Below are 17,182 nucleotides of genomic sequence, written 5' to 3' on the forward strand. Positions count from 1 at the left end.
TGTGGGATGCTGCCTGAGCATGGCTTGATGAGCGGTGCCATGTCCGCACCCAGGATCCGAACCGGTGAAATCCTGGACTGCCGAAGCAGAGCTCACGAACTTAAACACTCGGCCACGGGGCCGGCCCCTTATCTTATACTTCTTATATTTATGTTTGTTCCCCTACCAGGATCTAATGCTTAATAAAAACTTAATTCACTGAAAAACATAAACATAAACTTTTCAAAATACCTGCTAGACACTGTTTAATTACTTGAATACACAGAGGCTTTGATACTTCACTTGGTGATGATTTTCTTTTCAACCAAGGAAATTAGTCACAACACTCGGGAAGATGTTACATGGAACTGAGTAAAAGAAAAAAAAAAAGGAGTAGGGTGTTTTACTTCCTGTTACCAATCAAGGAAGAATTTCCCAAACCCCTAATACTATGTGTTTCACCAAGATCATATGATAACAGAGGCCTTCTTACTCAATTCCTCAGTATAATAAAGAAGATAATAAATAATATTAATAAATTAATATTATTAATAAAGATAATGAAATATTTTCAAAAGAACTTAATACAAATTCCCAAAGCTATACAATTTCAGTTAGCTATTCAATATGCATGTTATTAGTTTTGTTTGTATTTTTTACGCAGAAAAACAACTGTAAAACTCTTCAAAACCTAACGATAAAGCTTGGTGTGATGGTCTATTAAATTAAATTCTTGGTCTATTAAGTAAAGTCTTAAGAGAAAGTGTGAATGCCCTGGGCCTCTTCACAGCCTCCCATCTTACTCAAGATAATGAAAACTGACAAGCCGTCATGTTGATTTCATTTCTGTGACCCTTCTTAAAACATCCTACTTCTGGGATTTTTGAAGGAGTGAAAAAGAATCCGTTTTGCAAGATGAAGAGTTCTGGAGACTGGCTGCACACCAATGTGAAGGTACTTAACACTCCTGAACTATGCACTTAAAAATCCCCCATGGCCGAGTGGTTAAGTTCTTGCACTCTGCTTCGGTGGCCCAGGGTTTCGCCGGTTCGAATCCTGGGCGTGGACATGGCACAACTCATCAGGCCATGCTGAGGCGGTGTCCCACATAGCACAACCAGAGGCACTCACAACTAGAATATACAACTATGTACTGGGGGGCTTCGGGGAGAAGAAGGAAAAAAAAATCATAAAGATGGTAAATTTGTCATGTCTATTTTACCACAACTAAAAAAACCAAAACCATCTCATCGAATTAATCTTTCATTTTTTGAAGCTTACAGCCTTGTCAGAAGCTTCAGAGTCATTTAACTAATCAATTTTTGCTCTTTACTTAAATTGTTTTTTAATCTTTGGTACCAATTTTACTCTTTCCTTTAAATATGTTTTATACACAAGTCTGCTTCCAAGAGACATAAATCCCTGCTCTCTCATAGTGTCCTAGAAATTCAATTAACTACATACGAGCTGTGGTTGCTTCCCAACAAATACAGCACAGCATTATGTACCTAACGCCCTCGATGCATACTCGCTGAATTAAATAACTAACTGTGAGCATTGGCTTACCACTATTAGCTCGCTGTGTATTGGAGGAAGCCAATAACAACCTGGAGAGGTGGCTAACCTAATTGTGTGTCTTTGTGCAGATCTGGCAGCCTCAGTTTCCTTACTTGTAAATAGGGGAGTTGAATATTTCTCTAGAACCTATGTGATTCTGAGATGATAACTTCTGAGAAACTTGCTCAAGGAGAACTCTTACATTCTCGAGTCCCTTTGCCCTGTATGATTTTTCTTCAGTGTACCTTTGTCTGTCTTCACTGGTAGAAGGCAAGCTCCAGGAGGGCAGGCACTTGGTCTCACTCACTGCTGTAGCCCCAGTGCTGAACACAGACCTTGGGAATAGTCAGAGCTGCCACACACACATACTCTTTGTCTCCCTAACAGAAATTTCTTTTTTAAAAAAAATCAATATCCATTTTAATGTAGAATAGTATTTTGAAAAGTTAGCAGGAATCAATACGATTATTGAATAAGTTCTTAATTATTAGTAGGAATAAGTGTTCAACTAAGTTGCTGGTATAGCAATATCTGAAATCCTTATTATTATTATTATTGTTATTTTTTTTGGTGACTCTATTTTGAAAGAAACACAAATCAAAAAATAATAAGTCATCATATAATGGTCTGCTCCAATGTCAAACTCTTGAAATAAGCGTGCGATGTTTGGAAATGAATCCAGCACCTTTGGATCTTAATACTGTATCAACAGTCAGACCCAAAGCTTTTGAGAGCAAAGCAGCAAATCTTTTATTTACACAGCTGTTTGGCTCCACGGAAAAATAAGGTAAGAAAGTAAAGCACTAGTACCATTTTACTAACCATTACAAACAGACTCATCAACTGTTACACACAGATGGCTCCAGTTTACATGCACACTTTCTTAGCTATTGGACCAGCCAAAAAGCAAAGCACAGGCATTAACGAGACACTGACCTATACATGTTCAAAAAGATTCAAAATGTGCATCTATAATTCTCTCTCCTTTTTCATATACTGATTCAAACAATTCTAAAATCTCTACTATAGGCCTACTCTTTCACACATGCAGAAAAACAAAGCAAGCTCTTCTTCAGGATACCTATAACTTAGATGTTCTACAACTTACCCTATTTCCTTAATTTAAGCCAACTATCCCAAATACCACAGATTAGATGCAATAGAAACAAAACACCCTCTCCCCCAATTGCAAATAACTTTCCTAAAGTTTTAATGAATTTGATCATTGTTCCAAAAAGCATCATAAATGGCTTGTAAGAATTATGAACACATAATTTATAAGAACCGCATAGAAATAAAATCCCAGTTCTCATCTATATTCTCCACTTAGACGTGAGAAGGAATTATAATAAATCTCAACAGATGGGTGAACAAAAAAGTAGTTAATGCTTCTCAGCAAGCCATGCTAAAAACCAACTAACTCAGCTAAACACAGGAAGTGTCTTTCTTTTAAACACCACAAAAATGTCTGTGGATTTCTTTAATTGTAAAGTTGATAAAATATAAAAATAGCTTGCATTATCCTAGGGTAATTCAAATGAAAGAATCATAAACTTCCAGACTGAGCCCTAGATCAGGTTTACATACTATGTCAAATAAAATGCTTCCGTATCTGTTCATCATACACTGTTAGGACTGGGGAATTGAAAACTGATACGTATAAGGTATGAATATTTTAAAAAGTGTTCGACACTCCAAAAGAGGGAAGAAAATTGGCTGGAAGGATTTTAAAATTTCCAACCGCTTTAAATTTAAATTAATCAGATTGGTTCACTAATAAAAAAAAAAAACTAGAACAAAGTGAAGCTCAGAAATTTAGGATGAAAGTAATTCACTCCAAGTAAGCAGAAAGCCTCTCTTTGGTAAGGAAAAGAGAGTTTATAAATAACATAACTTCCAGTGTATGATGACATATCTTCTACACATACATACAACATCAAAAAGGAAAGATCTACATCTTCTTCAGGAATACTACTACAGGAATACTTCACTCCTTGCTTTCTTATTCCTATTGGCTAACTTCTTGCCTTGTTAGTTCTAATCGATTACACCTAGCAATGCAATATGCCAATATATCTAGGCTTTAGAAACAATACAAACCAGAACATTCAGAGAGCTGTTTGACAGTTTCAAGTTGCAAGAATTTAAAACAAATGTCAGGAAAAGCTAAGAAAACAAACTGATACTTAAGTACTAACTCTAGAAGTAATTTTGAGGGGAAGCTTTACACTATTTTACTGTAAAATGCCTAATGAACGTGGACAAAAACGTTTTTTAAAAATCTTAATACATTAGTATTAAGTTCTGGCTTAAAAATTAACTTATGTTCTTATAAAGTGAGTTTAACACGACTTTAGTTATTATTTCGGAAAATAAGAATTGTTTCTTAAGAATATTTAGAAATACAATGTCCAGAATTGCCGAAAATCCACACAAAGGTAGGAAAGGACTGTGGCAGGCACACAAAAATAAGGCTTTGTTTACACTAACCAGGTAGAAATAGAAAAAAATCCATAAAAAATTGGCTGAAGCTGAACAAAAAGCTTGCCATCGGCAATTCTCCTCCTCTGCTTCTCAGGTAAGAGGGGAAAAAACCACGAGGACCAGAGGAACACCGTCTAAAGCTCTTCGTCGAACAGGGTTTCCAGTCGATACTAGGTTTGAAGCGACTCAGCACAGTCGCCGAGTTCAACACTCCGGGAGCAGTGCCCTTTCCTAGAATAACCGATTTCTTAACATGGCAATCTAAACTATTTTCGCACGCAAAAGCAAAGTCGCTCAAAGCTTAGGAGCGGTGAGCAAATGCCCTCTATTTCGCGTTTCACCTGGCGCAAAGACCCCGCACACGGGTCTCCCCAGAGACGTCCCAAGAGACACACGATTTCCAAACAGCCCCCTTTGGCAGGAAGGGACCAGAAAAGGCGGCAGCGAACGCCGTGGGCTCCGCACTTGCCACAGTCCTCGGGAAAGGTAGAGGGAACACCAGTCCCCCACCCCAGAGGAGAAAGCTGCTCCAGAGCCCAAGATCGGCAGCGCTCGCTACAAACTTTCCAGCCGCAGCGCGAGCGCCGTCACTTACCGGCGGCAGAAGTCATGATTTCCCCGTGCAGCTCGCTTCCCCGCTCGCCCCCCTCAGTCCATGTTCCCCTTTCAGTCCATTGTTTCAAGAGTTTAGGCAGAAGAGAAAAAACCCCGCGGCGCCCACATTCCGTCCGGCGGCCCCGCGGAGAGCGGCACAAAGGATGCGGCCGGCTCCAGGGACCCGGCGGCGCTCCCGGGCGCGAGCGCCGCCCAGCCGAGCCGCGGTCTGACGGCCAGGCGCGGGCACGAGCAGTGCTCACCACGCCTCCGCCGGCGCGTGCCCCTCGCGAGCACCGAAAAAATCAGTGCTTCAGGCGCCCCCTGCTAGTCGCGGCCGTAAAAGGCGGACAAAAGCCTCAGCCTCCTCCAATCAGAGGGCTTGAACTGCATCCCGCTCCCGCCCCTCCCGCCCACACGCTCATCCTCTGCTCCAATAAGCGGGTCGGAAAAGGGGGCGTGAGCTGCGAGGCATGCTGGGAATTGCAGTTTTCTAGAAACGCCGGACCCCAGGAGCAGAGGCTTGGGTGCCGCCTGTTCTCCCGCCTTCATTTCCCATCGTGCTGAGGCGGGTGGCATGGCGGAGAAGGATGACACCGGAGTTTGACGAAGAGGTGGTGTTTGAGGTAAGGGGAAAATGGCGGTGGGTGTGAGATGCCTTTGTTTGAGAAGGACTAGGGGCAAGGCGAGGAGGCAAGGCGAGGGGCCGATGCGGGCCAAGGGATCGGGGGACGCTTCTGCCGGCCTCGGTCGCCGAATCCCGGCGATTTCTGGGCCTAGCGTTGGCCGCAGCCTGACAGGTGTCCCGGAGGCGCCCTGGCCGCGGCCGGCCTCTTCCCCAGGCCCGCCCAGATTCCCAGCCTGGGCCCTGTTGCCAGGTCCATCCGTGCACGGGAGCCCGGACTGTTCCTTCCCCCGGGACGGATGCGCCGCTGGGGGGCTGCGCCTGGCTGGGGCGGGGCCCCATCCTGCATTTTGGATACTAACTAATACAAGTTAGCCTTCTCCTTTTGCGTGCGCGATTTTTTGGGGTCAGTATCCAGAAGTGCCTCAGGTCACCGTTCACAGTCGAGGCGTGGCCCATGAATGAAGGCAGCAGGTGCTCATTTTCTAATACAGTATAAAATCTGTGTGTGGGACCTGCTCTGGGTGACTAGGACCGGGGCATCTCAGCATCCAGGCTCAATTCTTTTGTCCTTTGCTGTTGCGCTAGGTGTAGCCAGTTCTTTTGACTCGAGGCTCCGGGTGGGAGTGCTTTTGTGTGACTCTTTTAAGACGTTCTCTGCCATCTTGAATGAAAAAAACCAGGCGAATGGTTTTGTTGCCGTTTATCTATCAGACACAGGTGAAAACTCGCACCCCTGAATAGATGTATTGCATACATGTATGCTTTACATTCACTCATCCAACTAGATTTTAAGAAATTTTTAAAAAGAAATGGCCCATTCCGAACAATGGGGGAGCTAGACACTAACAATACAGAATGGCAAATGTTGAAATATGTACAAACGTCATTGGAGGATAAATTTGGAAATGGCTCTGTTCTTGATGGCCTCCGAGAAGCTACACCCTTTAAGTGATAGCGAGGTGAATCTTGAACTATGAATCGGATTAGAAAGACGGAAGGGAAAAAATGCTTTATAGGGAAAGAGAACAGAGTATGCCAAGGTTGGAATGTGTCAAAGTACCTAGTGTGGATTTTTCGGAGGCTTGAGTGGGGAGTGTCGCTATATAAAGTGGTTTCATGTGGCTAGAATGTGGAAGTAGTAGAAGATAGGACCATTTTGCCAAAACGAAGAGTGGATTTGAGGAGCTCACTAAGGAAGACAAGCCCCTGAATTTTGGAAGTGAGAGAAGAAATAATGGAATAATGGCTAAAATCGAGGAAACAGTTGCAGATTGAATGTGGGAGCTGAAGGAGAGACAAAAATCTAGATTGCTTAGTTGTCTAGAGTAAGAGAAACTGTGTGGATATTATTTTTTTTTACCATGTTACTTTCTTAAATCTGTGAATATTATAGTAATAAATGTTCAAAGAACATTTCATTGTAGAAAAGTCACGGAATTAAAACCACCCATTATCCTACTACCCAAAGACGGCCACTATTAACATTATACTGTTGTTCATACAGTTTTTTCTATGCAAATGTATGTTTAAGTGTATGATATTTTTTAACACAAAAGATAGCATACCACTTAGAATTTTGTATGTATTTTTCACTTAAATTTATCATGAGTCTTTTCATATTCATTACTCTTTGAAAACATTATTGATAGCATAATATCCCATCGCGCATATGTGTCATAATATAACCATTGCTCCATTATTGGACAGTTATATTGTTTCGAAATACTCACCATGGTAATCAACACTAAGTCCCTCTTTAACTGCAAATCTGGTTTTCCCTTAGAATAATTTCTAGAAGGGAAATTAGTGGGTCAAAGAATATGAACATTATTTTAAGACTTAGGCAGAACAGTTATAAGAATTCAAATTGCCATTGGGCATGAGTGTTAGTTTCATCAAATCCTCAGCAACAGCCTTATTAGTTTCCTTTAATCTTTGCTAATTTGACAGGAAAAAGATAGCATTCCATTGTTCTAACTTACATTTTATGCATTTTTTGGAGCCATTTTTATTTGTTTGCTAAGCATTTCTTTTCATATTTTGTGCCCATTTTCCTATTGGATACTAACTTCTTCAAAATTGATTTGCATGAGTTCTTCGTGTGTTACTTAGCCTTATCACACTTGTAGAAAATTTTTTTCACTTTGCTGTTTATTTGCTTTTTGTCATGTCCATTGTTTTATTGCAATATGTTATTCAGAAAAAAGTGCACAGATCATAAATGTGCAGACTGATGAATTTTCACCTTGAACATACCCATGTAACCAGTACCCAGATCAAGAAACTGAAATTCCCAGCATAGCAGGTGCTCCCTCTTTCTCCCATTCAGTCACTTCTCCACACCCCAAAGATAACCACTATTCAGACTTATGATAACTTACCCTGTTTCATCTGTTTTTATAGTTTATACACATTTGTATATGCTCTTTTTGTCTGACTGTTTTTGCTCTCTGGCTTTGTTAGATTCATCCATATTGTCATGTGAGTATTTTTTATTTCTCTGTAGTATTCCGTGTGAACATGTGATTTTTTTTATTTATTTATTTATTTTTGCTGAGGAAGATTCTCCCTGAGCTAAGATCCATGCCAATCTTCCTCTATTTTTTTTTTAAAGTATATGAGCCACCAGCACAGCATGGCTTCTAACAGAGCTGTGAAGGTTCACACCCAGGAACTGAACCCAGCCCACCAAAGCAGGGTGCACTGAACCTAACCACTGGGGCTGGTCGCATATGACAATTTAACTTTGGGGGGGGAGGGGGACAGGGGGAGATGTCCCTGAGCCAACATCTGTGCTAGTCTTCCTATATTTTGTATATGGGACTCCTCAGATGCCACCACAACATGGTTTGACGAGAGTGTCTGGGTCCATGCCTGGGATCTGAACCCATGAACCCCAGGCCACCAAAGCGGACTGCAGGAATTTAACCACTAGACCACTGGGCCAGTCCCCCCACATGACAGTTTTTTAATCCATTCTATTGTAGATGGTCTTTGGGTAGTTTACAGTTTGAGGCTGTTATGAATAGTGCTACTGTGAACCTTTTAGCATATGTGTTTTGTTGAACGTATTTCTGTTGGGTATATACTTAGGAGTGGAATTGCTGAGTCATAGGAAGTGCATATATTCATCTTTTGTAGATCTTGCCAAACGTTATTCCAGCACAGTTGTACCAGTTTATATTCCCACCAGCAGTGTTTGAGAGGTCCAGTTGCTCTACATCCTCACCAACACTTGCTAATTTCAGTCTTTCTTTTTATCATTCTGGTGGGTGTGTACTGGTGTCTCCTCTTGACTGTAATTTGCTTTTTGCGGATAAGGAAATTGAGAGTCTTTTTATACGTTTATCAATTGGTTGTATATCCACTTCTAGGAAGCCAATTTAAGTTTTTTGCATATTTTTCTATTGGGTTATCTCTTTTTTCTTACTGATTTGAAGGAATTCTTTACATATACTGGATATAAGTCCTTTGTTGGATATATGCACCTCAAATATCTTATCTCAGAATGTATATGGCCCTCTCTCAGTAGTGCCTTTCAATGAACAGAAGCTCTTAACTTTATTATAATTCAATTAAACATTTTTCTTTTATGGTTAGTGCTTTTAAAGAAATATTTGCCAACTCTAAGGTCACAAAGATATTTGCTCTAAAAGCTTTATTTTACCATTGGCATTTAGATTTGCCATCCATCTGGAACTTATTTTTATATGGGACAAGGTAAAAGTCAACATATTTTTTTCCCACATGGATGTCCACTTAACCTGGCGTTTGCTGAACAGACCATCCTTTCCCCTGTTGAACTGCAGTGTTGCCTTTGTCATAAATCAGGATACCTTGTGTGGGTGGATCTGTTTCTGGATGCTCGCTTCCATTGGTCCATTTGTCCATGCTTGTACCAATACCACATTACTTTAATTACTGTAACTTTGTAATAGGTCTTAGTATCTGGTAGATAAAACCCTTCAGCTCTATTTTCCTACAAGATTGCTTTGGCTATTCTTGGCCCTTCGTATTTCCAAATGAATTTCAGAACCTGCCTGTCAATTTCAGTTAAGGAAAAAAACCTACTGAGATTTTGATTGAGATTGCTTTGACTCTAGATTAATTTGGGCAGAGCTGAGGTCTTTACAATATTGAATCTTCCACTCCATGAACATTTTAATTGTTTGCCTTCTAAATGAGTCAGGCAGCTTCCCATCTCTGTCTGTGCTCTAGGACTGATTTTACAAACTGAGAATATAGGGGAGGAAAAATAATTTTCCCCCTACCCTTCTGAGTTCTTGGCTGAGACCCCTGTAATAAAAGATAAATTAACTAGAGAAAAACAAACAAAAATTTATTAACAGGTATACCTCATGTATACCTGGGAGATGCTGTTAAAGAAAAACCAGAGCTAGACAGTAGTTAAAGCAGTAAAAACAGTTTATTCAGGACCATTGCAGTAGGGGGAAAAGAGACCTCAGTATACAACCTGGCTCAACTGCAAATACAGAAGGGCAAGTGGGAATTTAATTACTAAGAGGTAACATCAGGGTAAGAGGAGTTTTACTAAACTGATCTAACAGGATTCTTCCTGAGACAGGCCAGGGTGGTCAGACATCACCAGGGGGGATGGTAGAAGATGAGGAACCTGATATCGAGGGTGATCAGATGTGGAAGATGGGAGACTCTTGCTAAACTGACTTAGCAGGGTTGTTCCTAAAACTGGATTTTGCGAGGAAGAGCACAGATGGGCCTAGGAGGAGATTCAGGAGCCTAACTAAAGTTTAGTCAAGCAAAGAATCTTTGTCAATACCCAGGGAAAAATTCCAACTCCCCAAGGTGGCTTAGAATTCAGGCTTAAATACCATCTCACTGAGGGGACCAGGGGTAAGTAGGCCTCTTAGGGGAGAGTAAGTGATTTTTATAAAAGATGAATGGACCCTTAGAAGAACAGTTGGGAGATGTGATGGTTTGTAACAAAGTTTGTCTGGGTGTGTACACTTGTAGCCTTCTCTCGTGATGAGTCAGTTTTCCCTGCTTGATGAAACTCTTGGGAGGGGATTTATGTCAGTTGAGTTCCTTCTGGAAGATCTGTCCTTAGGCAGATAAGGGGAAGCCTTTCCCTGCATTTGCAGCTTTTCAAGTTCCTACAGCTGAAAATAATCAATATGCCCAAGGGGCGTATTTTGGGATGGCATATTCTGCTGCTCTTCAGGAGTGATCTATTACTTGAGAGAATAGCTAAATTGGCCCTTAAACTATCTGGGCCTTTGCTGGGGGTAGGTGGAATGGATGTTTACTGGTTTCCATTTCTTTTATGGTTATTGGTCAGTTCCAGTTTTCTATTTTAGGGGATATTTTGATAGTTTTTTTATTCTGAAAGACAGTGTAATATAGTCATTAAAGGAATAGGCTCTGGAGCTGTACAGCATGGGAAATCCTTGCTCTAATATTTATCGGTTAATGTGACTTTGAGCCGTTTACTTAACTTTATGCTTCAGTTTTCTCAATACTAAATAGAAATAACAATCCCTGTCTTCATGCAGCAGTTGTGAGTATTGAATGACTTAATGTAAGTGAAGCACTTAGATGGTCTCTGCCGCGTTGTAAGCATTCAGTAAATGTTAGCTATTATTACAATTTTCCAGAAAACTGCTTTTTATCTAAGTTTTTAAAATTATTGGTATAAAGCGTTCTTAATAGTTTCTTAATTTTTAGTCTCATTTATAACACCAACTAGATCTTATTATGTATGTTTGTTCATGGCCTTTCTTATTATGTTGCATAGATTTGCCACAGTGTTAACTTACCAGATAGAGTTTTCAAAGAACCAGTTAAATTGATTTTGTTTGATCAGCTCAACTGAGTTTGTTTGTGATTAATTTGTGTGTGTATGTGAGGAAGGTTGGCCCTGAGCTAACATCTCTTGCCAATCTTCCTCTATTTTATGTGAGATGCTGCCACAGCATGGCTTGACAAGCAGTGCTGGGTCCCCACCCAGGATCTGAACCTTTAAACCCTGGGCTGCTGAAGCAGAGCATGCAAACTTAATCACCACACCACCAGGCCAGCCCCTGATTAATTTTTTTTTTAATTTTCTACTTTTATCCATTTCCTTCTACTTTCTTTGTGTTTATTGGCTGTTTTTTTTTTTCTCTAGCTTCTTGAATTAAAGACTAGGTACTAAAAATAATTTGTGGGGTTATAAATTTCCCTATGAGTACTACATTGGCTGTATCTCATGAGTTTTGAAATGTAGTTTGTCTCACAGGTTTGTAATTTCCTTTTTTATTTCTTCTTTAACCATGATTTATTTAATACCCAGGTGTATGGGTCAGGGATCAATATTATTGTAGGTGATGATTTTTCTCCATGTGCCCCTCCAGACCCGTAATTTCACCCTATTATGGAATGTGTCACCTGTATTCCCTTGTCCTATGATTTCATTTTGGTCCAGCCAGTGAGAAGGCCCTTTTAAATGAGAGGTATCTTAGTCTATTCAGGCTGCTGTAATAAAAATACCATACCAGGTGGCTTATAAACAACAAAAACTTATATCTCACAGTTCTGAAGGCTGGGAAATCCAAGATCAGGGTGCCAGCATGGTCAAGTTCTGGTGATAACTCGATTCTTGGTTCATAGATGGCTGTCTTTCTGCTCTGTTCTCACATGGCAGAAAGGGCGAGGGAGCTCCCTGGGATCTCTTTTATAAGGGCACTAATTCCGTTCTTGAGAGGACTAACCGTATGACCTAGATACCTCAAAGGCCGGGCCTCCAAGTACTATTACATTGAGGATTAGATTTCAACATATGAGTTTTGGGAGGACACAAACATTCAGTCTATAGTGCAAGGGTAGAAGAGAGAGCACTGGAGAGGTATTCATCCTCATAGTTCCCTCCCTCCAGGGCTACCATTTGGTAATGATTGCGTCCCTGTACCTAAAGCCACAACTCTTGTTGGGGACTCCTTTAGCTTCATCTCTTCCAGCGCTTCAGTGACCCTGCTTCTTTCCCTTGCCCTTTAGGCCTATGGACGGTAATAACTTCCTGCTGTTTCTAGTCCCTGGGGGTTTCACTGTCCCCTATTGGTTGCCCTGACTCTACTTACAGCTTTGTAAATAAGTGGTCATTTCATTAAACTCTTTTCAGTTACCCTTTTTGAGTGTGCCATCTGTTTCTTGCAAAGTTCCTGTAAGAAGATTTTTCAGTTAACCTATTTTGCTGCCCCTGTTCTGTTCTCTAGGATTAACTCTTGTCCATTATCACCTATGGCCTCTGTTTTTGCCCTCTGAGAACCTGTTCCTTGTCTCTTAGTATTCCATAGCCTCATATGGAATGAGTGTTAAAGTGTATTCTTGTTCGGGACTGCACACCTTTCACAGTTTGATTCCTGCTGGTGCAGGTCTGTGGGCCTAAGAGTTGCTTTAGAGGTTGAATAATTACAAGATTTTGCAGGATTTTGGTTTCTTTGGCAGTATAGTTTCCTGAAATGTAGTAGGTTTCCAGTCTGTTTGCTTCTAGACAGTTTCATACACAAGTAACCACAGCTAAAGAGCCCATTTAGACATAGTTCTTAAATTTGAAGTCAGCAGATTTTTTTCTGATTCTGTTTTGGATCTTTTCTTCCTCTCGTTCAATTTAATGGCAACAACCCTGATCATCTACAAGAGAGGCTTGGGTGGAAAGGTATCACCTTTAATCAGATCTTAGCAGCTGGGCTGGTTCCCATTATTTTGGGGAGGATCTTGGGGGAAGACTTGAGGTCACCATCTTATTTCCTGCCTTTTGGCTTTTCCAGCCATGAGAACCCCTCCCCGACATCCCCTCGCCCCCCTCCCCCCCATCACCACTTTCAGTCATCTTAATCTCAGGCCACAGGCAGAGAAAGCCTTCTCTTGCAGAGTTGAAAGCTTCTTGGGCATGTGGCCTGTCTTCCACGGTATTACAATGCAATGGCAATAGTTTATCAAATGTTTTGCCATTTGAGTATAGTGAGTCAGCTTTTTTTGCCTGCAGTATATTTCCTTGCCATTCATAGCTCAACTGCTAAGCCAGTACAATGTATTTTAGGTTCTGTTAAGTCAGCCCTACTTCTAGATAACGAGGACTATATTAGCCGTAGATCTTAGTACAGAAAACAGAAACCCCTCTATCTACTACTATAAATAGAAAAAGATTTAATACAGGGAATTAGTGGGTAGAGTATTGTTGGAAGGGCTAGAGGATCAAGTTCTGTCAAGGTTGTTAAACTCATAAAACCAAGAACCATGTGACTACGATCATAGCTACAGTCCAAGAATCAGGAAGCCATCGCCACGTCTGCCTCTCCATAACCTGCAAAGCTGGAACAATGATACTAGAACTCAGAGTCTATCTATTGTCTCTACCACAACTTCCTTTGCATTACGAGGAAGCTGGAGAATACATATTGGAATACTGCTTGAGAAACGTTTTGCCTCCACAGCTTTGTTTAATAGCAAAACAAAATAAAAGTAAGGCAGCAAGAAGTGGACCTCTGCTTCCTTTCCACCTTCCAAATTTCTCACAAGTGTACCTAATTGGGGGAACCCTAATTTATATCTAGAACGGTAGCTCCAAGATAATTTAGGAATTGTCACATTTAGCTTTCCTGTCTCTCTCTCTCCTTTTTTTTTTTTTTTTTTTTTTGGTGAGGAAGATTGGTCCTGAGCTAACATCTGTTGCCAATCTTCCCCTTTTTGCTTGAGAGGGATTGGCCCTGAGCTAACATCCATGTCCATCTTCCTCTGTTTTGTATGTGGCCGCCACCACAGCATGGCTTGATGAGTGGTGTGGAGGTCTGTGCCCAGAATCTGAACCCATGAACCCCAGGCCACTGAAGCAGAGCACATGAACTTAACCACTACACCCCCTCTGCTGGCCTCAGCTTTCCCATCTCTTTAACCCAAGAAGGAAACACAATAGAAGGAAGGAAGGTGGAATGGAGGTTGAACAAACCAGTCCACTATATCCATTATGAGACCTAACTGCTCCTCCCCAAGAAAAATTAACTGGGATATTGTGGGTAAATTCAGTGTAATACTGTCATTTTAATGATTTTCAGAGTCAGAAATCAGACTTGCTTATATCTTAAGACTTAGAGAGTCATATGCTGCATTAAAATTAAAAATTTTAAATCAAGCAAAGTTTTTGGAAAGTATTCCAACCACATCCTTTCCTTGTTTAAAACTCTTGAAGTATTTGGGGCCGGCCCCATGGCACAGCGGTTAAGTTCACACATTCCACTTCAGCAGCCCGGGGTTCGCTGGTTCGGATCCCACGTTCCACTTCAGCAGCCCGGGGTTCGCTGGCTTGGATCCTGGTTGCAGACCTATGCACTGCTTGGCACGCCATGCTGTGGCGGGTGTCCCACATATAACGTAAAGGAAAATGGGCACGGATGTTAGCTCAGGGCCGGTCTTCCTCAGCAAAAAGAGGAGGATTGGTGGCAGCTGTTAGCACAGGGCTAATCTTCCTCAACAAAAACCTTGAAGTATCTTGTTTTCATATCAATTTTCGGATTTCCAAATTATTAGTAAGTTTTATTATCGTCTAATTTTGGTCTTTTGTATTCTCCTTCCAGAGATCATCTTCAAGTCCTCCTAGTCTGGGAGGACCAGGGGGTGCACTAAAAGATGATATAGTAGAGGAATTAAGAAAAGGAAGGAAGAGTGAGGTTCCCAGGCCCAATTCTTACTCCTCTCCCCAGCATCTGACCACCTTCATCTCATCAGGGCTAGATTCCCCATATACCTTAGAATTAATTCCGTTATCTTGGAGCCTGACTACCCCAAGAGACTGAAGTGGGAAAGACAGCACACCTCAGACTTGGACCTCAGGTTGAACAGCATCAGGACAAAGTTCAGAAAATCATGGACACCACATCTAACATGGGTATTAAGCAAAATAAATGCTGAAATACCAATATTGTCACTTTCCTCTGTTATTGTAGTCTCTAATTAAGATATTTTGAGAGTAAGAATTCTTTAGTCAGCTTAAACAGGTGTTAAAGTTCTCATGTTGCTCTTTCATGGCTGTCAGATTTTTTCGTTATAAATTAGTTGCAGAAACTTTGAGTCATTCGTCCTGTCTTGAGTCCTGCTATTCCTAGAGGGAAGAGTACTTGAAAATAAGAACTTTTTGTCTGAAGAACTAGTATTTCTACCTCTTTGCATTATTTGTAGTGGGTCTAAACCATTTCTTTGTAACTTCGTCATAGGAACAATGTTGTACTCAAGGTGCCTTTTACACTCTCAGATCTCTGTCCATGGTAACCTTATTTTCTATAGTTGAACTCCTTTTGGTATTTGTTGAAATTCTTTCTCTTTTCCTTTATTCATGACTGGGAAAGCTAGTTTTTGCCCATGTTATCTTGATCTCTTTCACTCCTTCATCCTTCGTCCTTCTCAGTAAGTTATTACATATTAACCCTTTGTTGGGACTATGTTCAGGGTTTGCTCCCTGCTACCCCCAGCACTAAATCAATCAAATGAATGTGAGATGGCCCTCACACAATCTCCCACATTTGAAAGAAAGTTAAAAAAAAAATACTCTCCTGCTTGAGAGGATGTATTTTCTTTATGTTTTTAAAGGTTGTTATATTTCTGTAAAGAACATTAAGGCATTCTTTATTAGGTATCATTTGTAAATTCTTTTCTTCCTGAATTATTGATTTGATTAATGGAAGGAAATTGGTTTTGTCTGTGAATGTATACCTTGACAGTATTTGCTACTTTGATAATGGAGCTTGCTGTCTGAAATTTATTATGCATATAAAATTTAAGGTATTTTTATATCATTATTATTTTTCTTTAAAATGTATTTTCAGCTTCCTATGGTACATAAAGTTCTACAGTTGTATTATATAAAATAATCTACTTCTGAATAGTAGCTGAGATTGGAAGCATAGCAAAATTCATGCTTTTATCACTATTTGTAATGGTGGAAAGAGTATTTGTTAATGGAGTTATGCAATCAGGAGCCTACTGATATAAGAGTGACCATTAATTCCAAAGCTACTTTGTCACCCGATAGGCAAGAATAAATTTGTTTAGCATGAATTATAAAAATTTTTATTGGGAACAAGTCTTTGCTTTTTTCTGTTTGGGGCATGTTGTTTCTTCCATTTTGGCTTCTTCACATATTCTCAGAGTTCCAATATAGATTTTAAGGTTTTTTTTTAATGTAAACATTCCAGAAGGTAGTAAGTAGGTCTCTCTTAGGTATTTGTATTGTATTTATTAAAATGCAAGTTCCTTTGTCTCAGGCCATGATACAGTGCTTAAATTATTTTTTATGGTTATCTTGGTATTTTATGTAGTTATACTAAGACTTTCATTTTTTAAAAGCATGTGGAAAGAAGGCTAGATGAGTAATAGAGGGACTGACATTAATTGGCAGTGATATCTTGAATGAATTATTTAATTTCTCTAAAGTTTGCTTTCATTTGTTATAGGAAGGAGTTATATACCAAATCGTTCTTTCTTATTACATTTTTCCTGAATCTGGTAGGTTGAATAAATGAGAGTAGGGCCTTAGAGGCTTAGGTTAATTAGGAGATACAGGAAGAGATTCTGCTCATTTCCAGTCTCTTTTTAGATCAGAAACCCTAGCTCAATTTAGTTTTCCTGGTTCTGTACCAGGTGTTCCCTGAGTTCCCAGAAGTAAATCATGCCTTAAGGATTTCGGAGAAAAGGCCCAAAGCCAATGTACTCCACAGGGGCACAGTGTTAGACCGTGCACTGACTTCGGTGCCTCTGGATTTTTAAAGTACTGCTGATTATCTGCTGACACTTGTTATTCCCACTACAGCAGATCAAAATGCCATTAGTCTTATTTGAAATAATATATTTAAGGACATCCTTTATTTTTAAATCCATGTTGTAATTATTTAGCTGACAATCTGGCCACCTGTATCTTATTGTTGGGATTTTGCT

The 17,182-nt window shown here is 40.3% G+C and overlaps 2 protein-coding genes across 14 annotated transcripts in view; one reads left to right on the forward strand and one right to left on the reverse strand.

The window, feature by feature from the left end:
- Positions 1–4,931, reverse strand: part of FGD6 (FYVE, RhoGEF and PH domain containing 6) — a 106,624-nt gene extending 101,693 nt beyond the window's left edge. For both annotated transcript variants that reach the window (XM_014841223.3, XM_014841224.3), the window contains exon 1: positions 4,616–4,931. In XM_014841223.3, coding sequence (XP_014696709.3) covers positions 4,616–4,631 — 16 coding nt within the window. In that variant the 5' untranslated portion in view covers positions 4,632–4,931. The remainder of the gene's footprint in view (positions 1–4,615) is intronic.
- Positions 4,932–5,046: 115 nt separating this feature from the next.
- The window catches only part of VEZT (vezatin, adherens junctions transmembrane protein), a 66,778-nt gene continuing 54,642 nt past the window's right edge, over positions 5,047–17,182 (forward strand). For 9 of the 12 annotated variants that reach the window (XM_070507088.1, XM_070507079.1, XM_070507082.1 and 6 more), the window contains exon 1: positions 5,099–5,240. In XM_070507088.1, coding sequence (XP_070363189.1) covers positions 5,205–5,240 — 36 coding nt within the window. In that variant the 5' untranslated portion in view covers positions 5,099–5,204. Of the gene's footprint in view, positions 5,241–17,182 lie in introns of all 12 variants that reach the window. The other 3 variants (XM_070507085.1, XM_070507081.1, XM_070507091.1) reach the window with 3 other exon arrangements.

The sequence above is a fragment of the Equus asinus genome, chromosome 4 (genome assembly GCF_041296235.1).
Source record: "Equus asinus isolate D_3611 breed Donkey chromosome 4, EquAss-T2T_v2, whole genome shotgun sequence".
In the NCBI taxonomy this organism is placed as follows: Eukaryota; Metazoa; Chordata; class Mammalia; order Perissodactyla; family Equidae; genus Equus; species Equus asinus.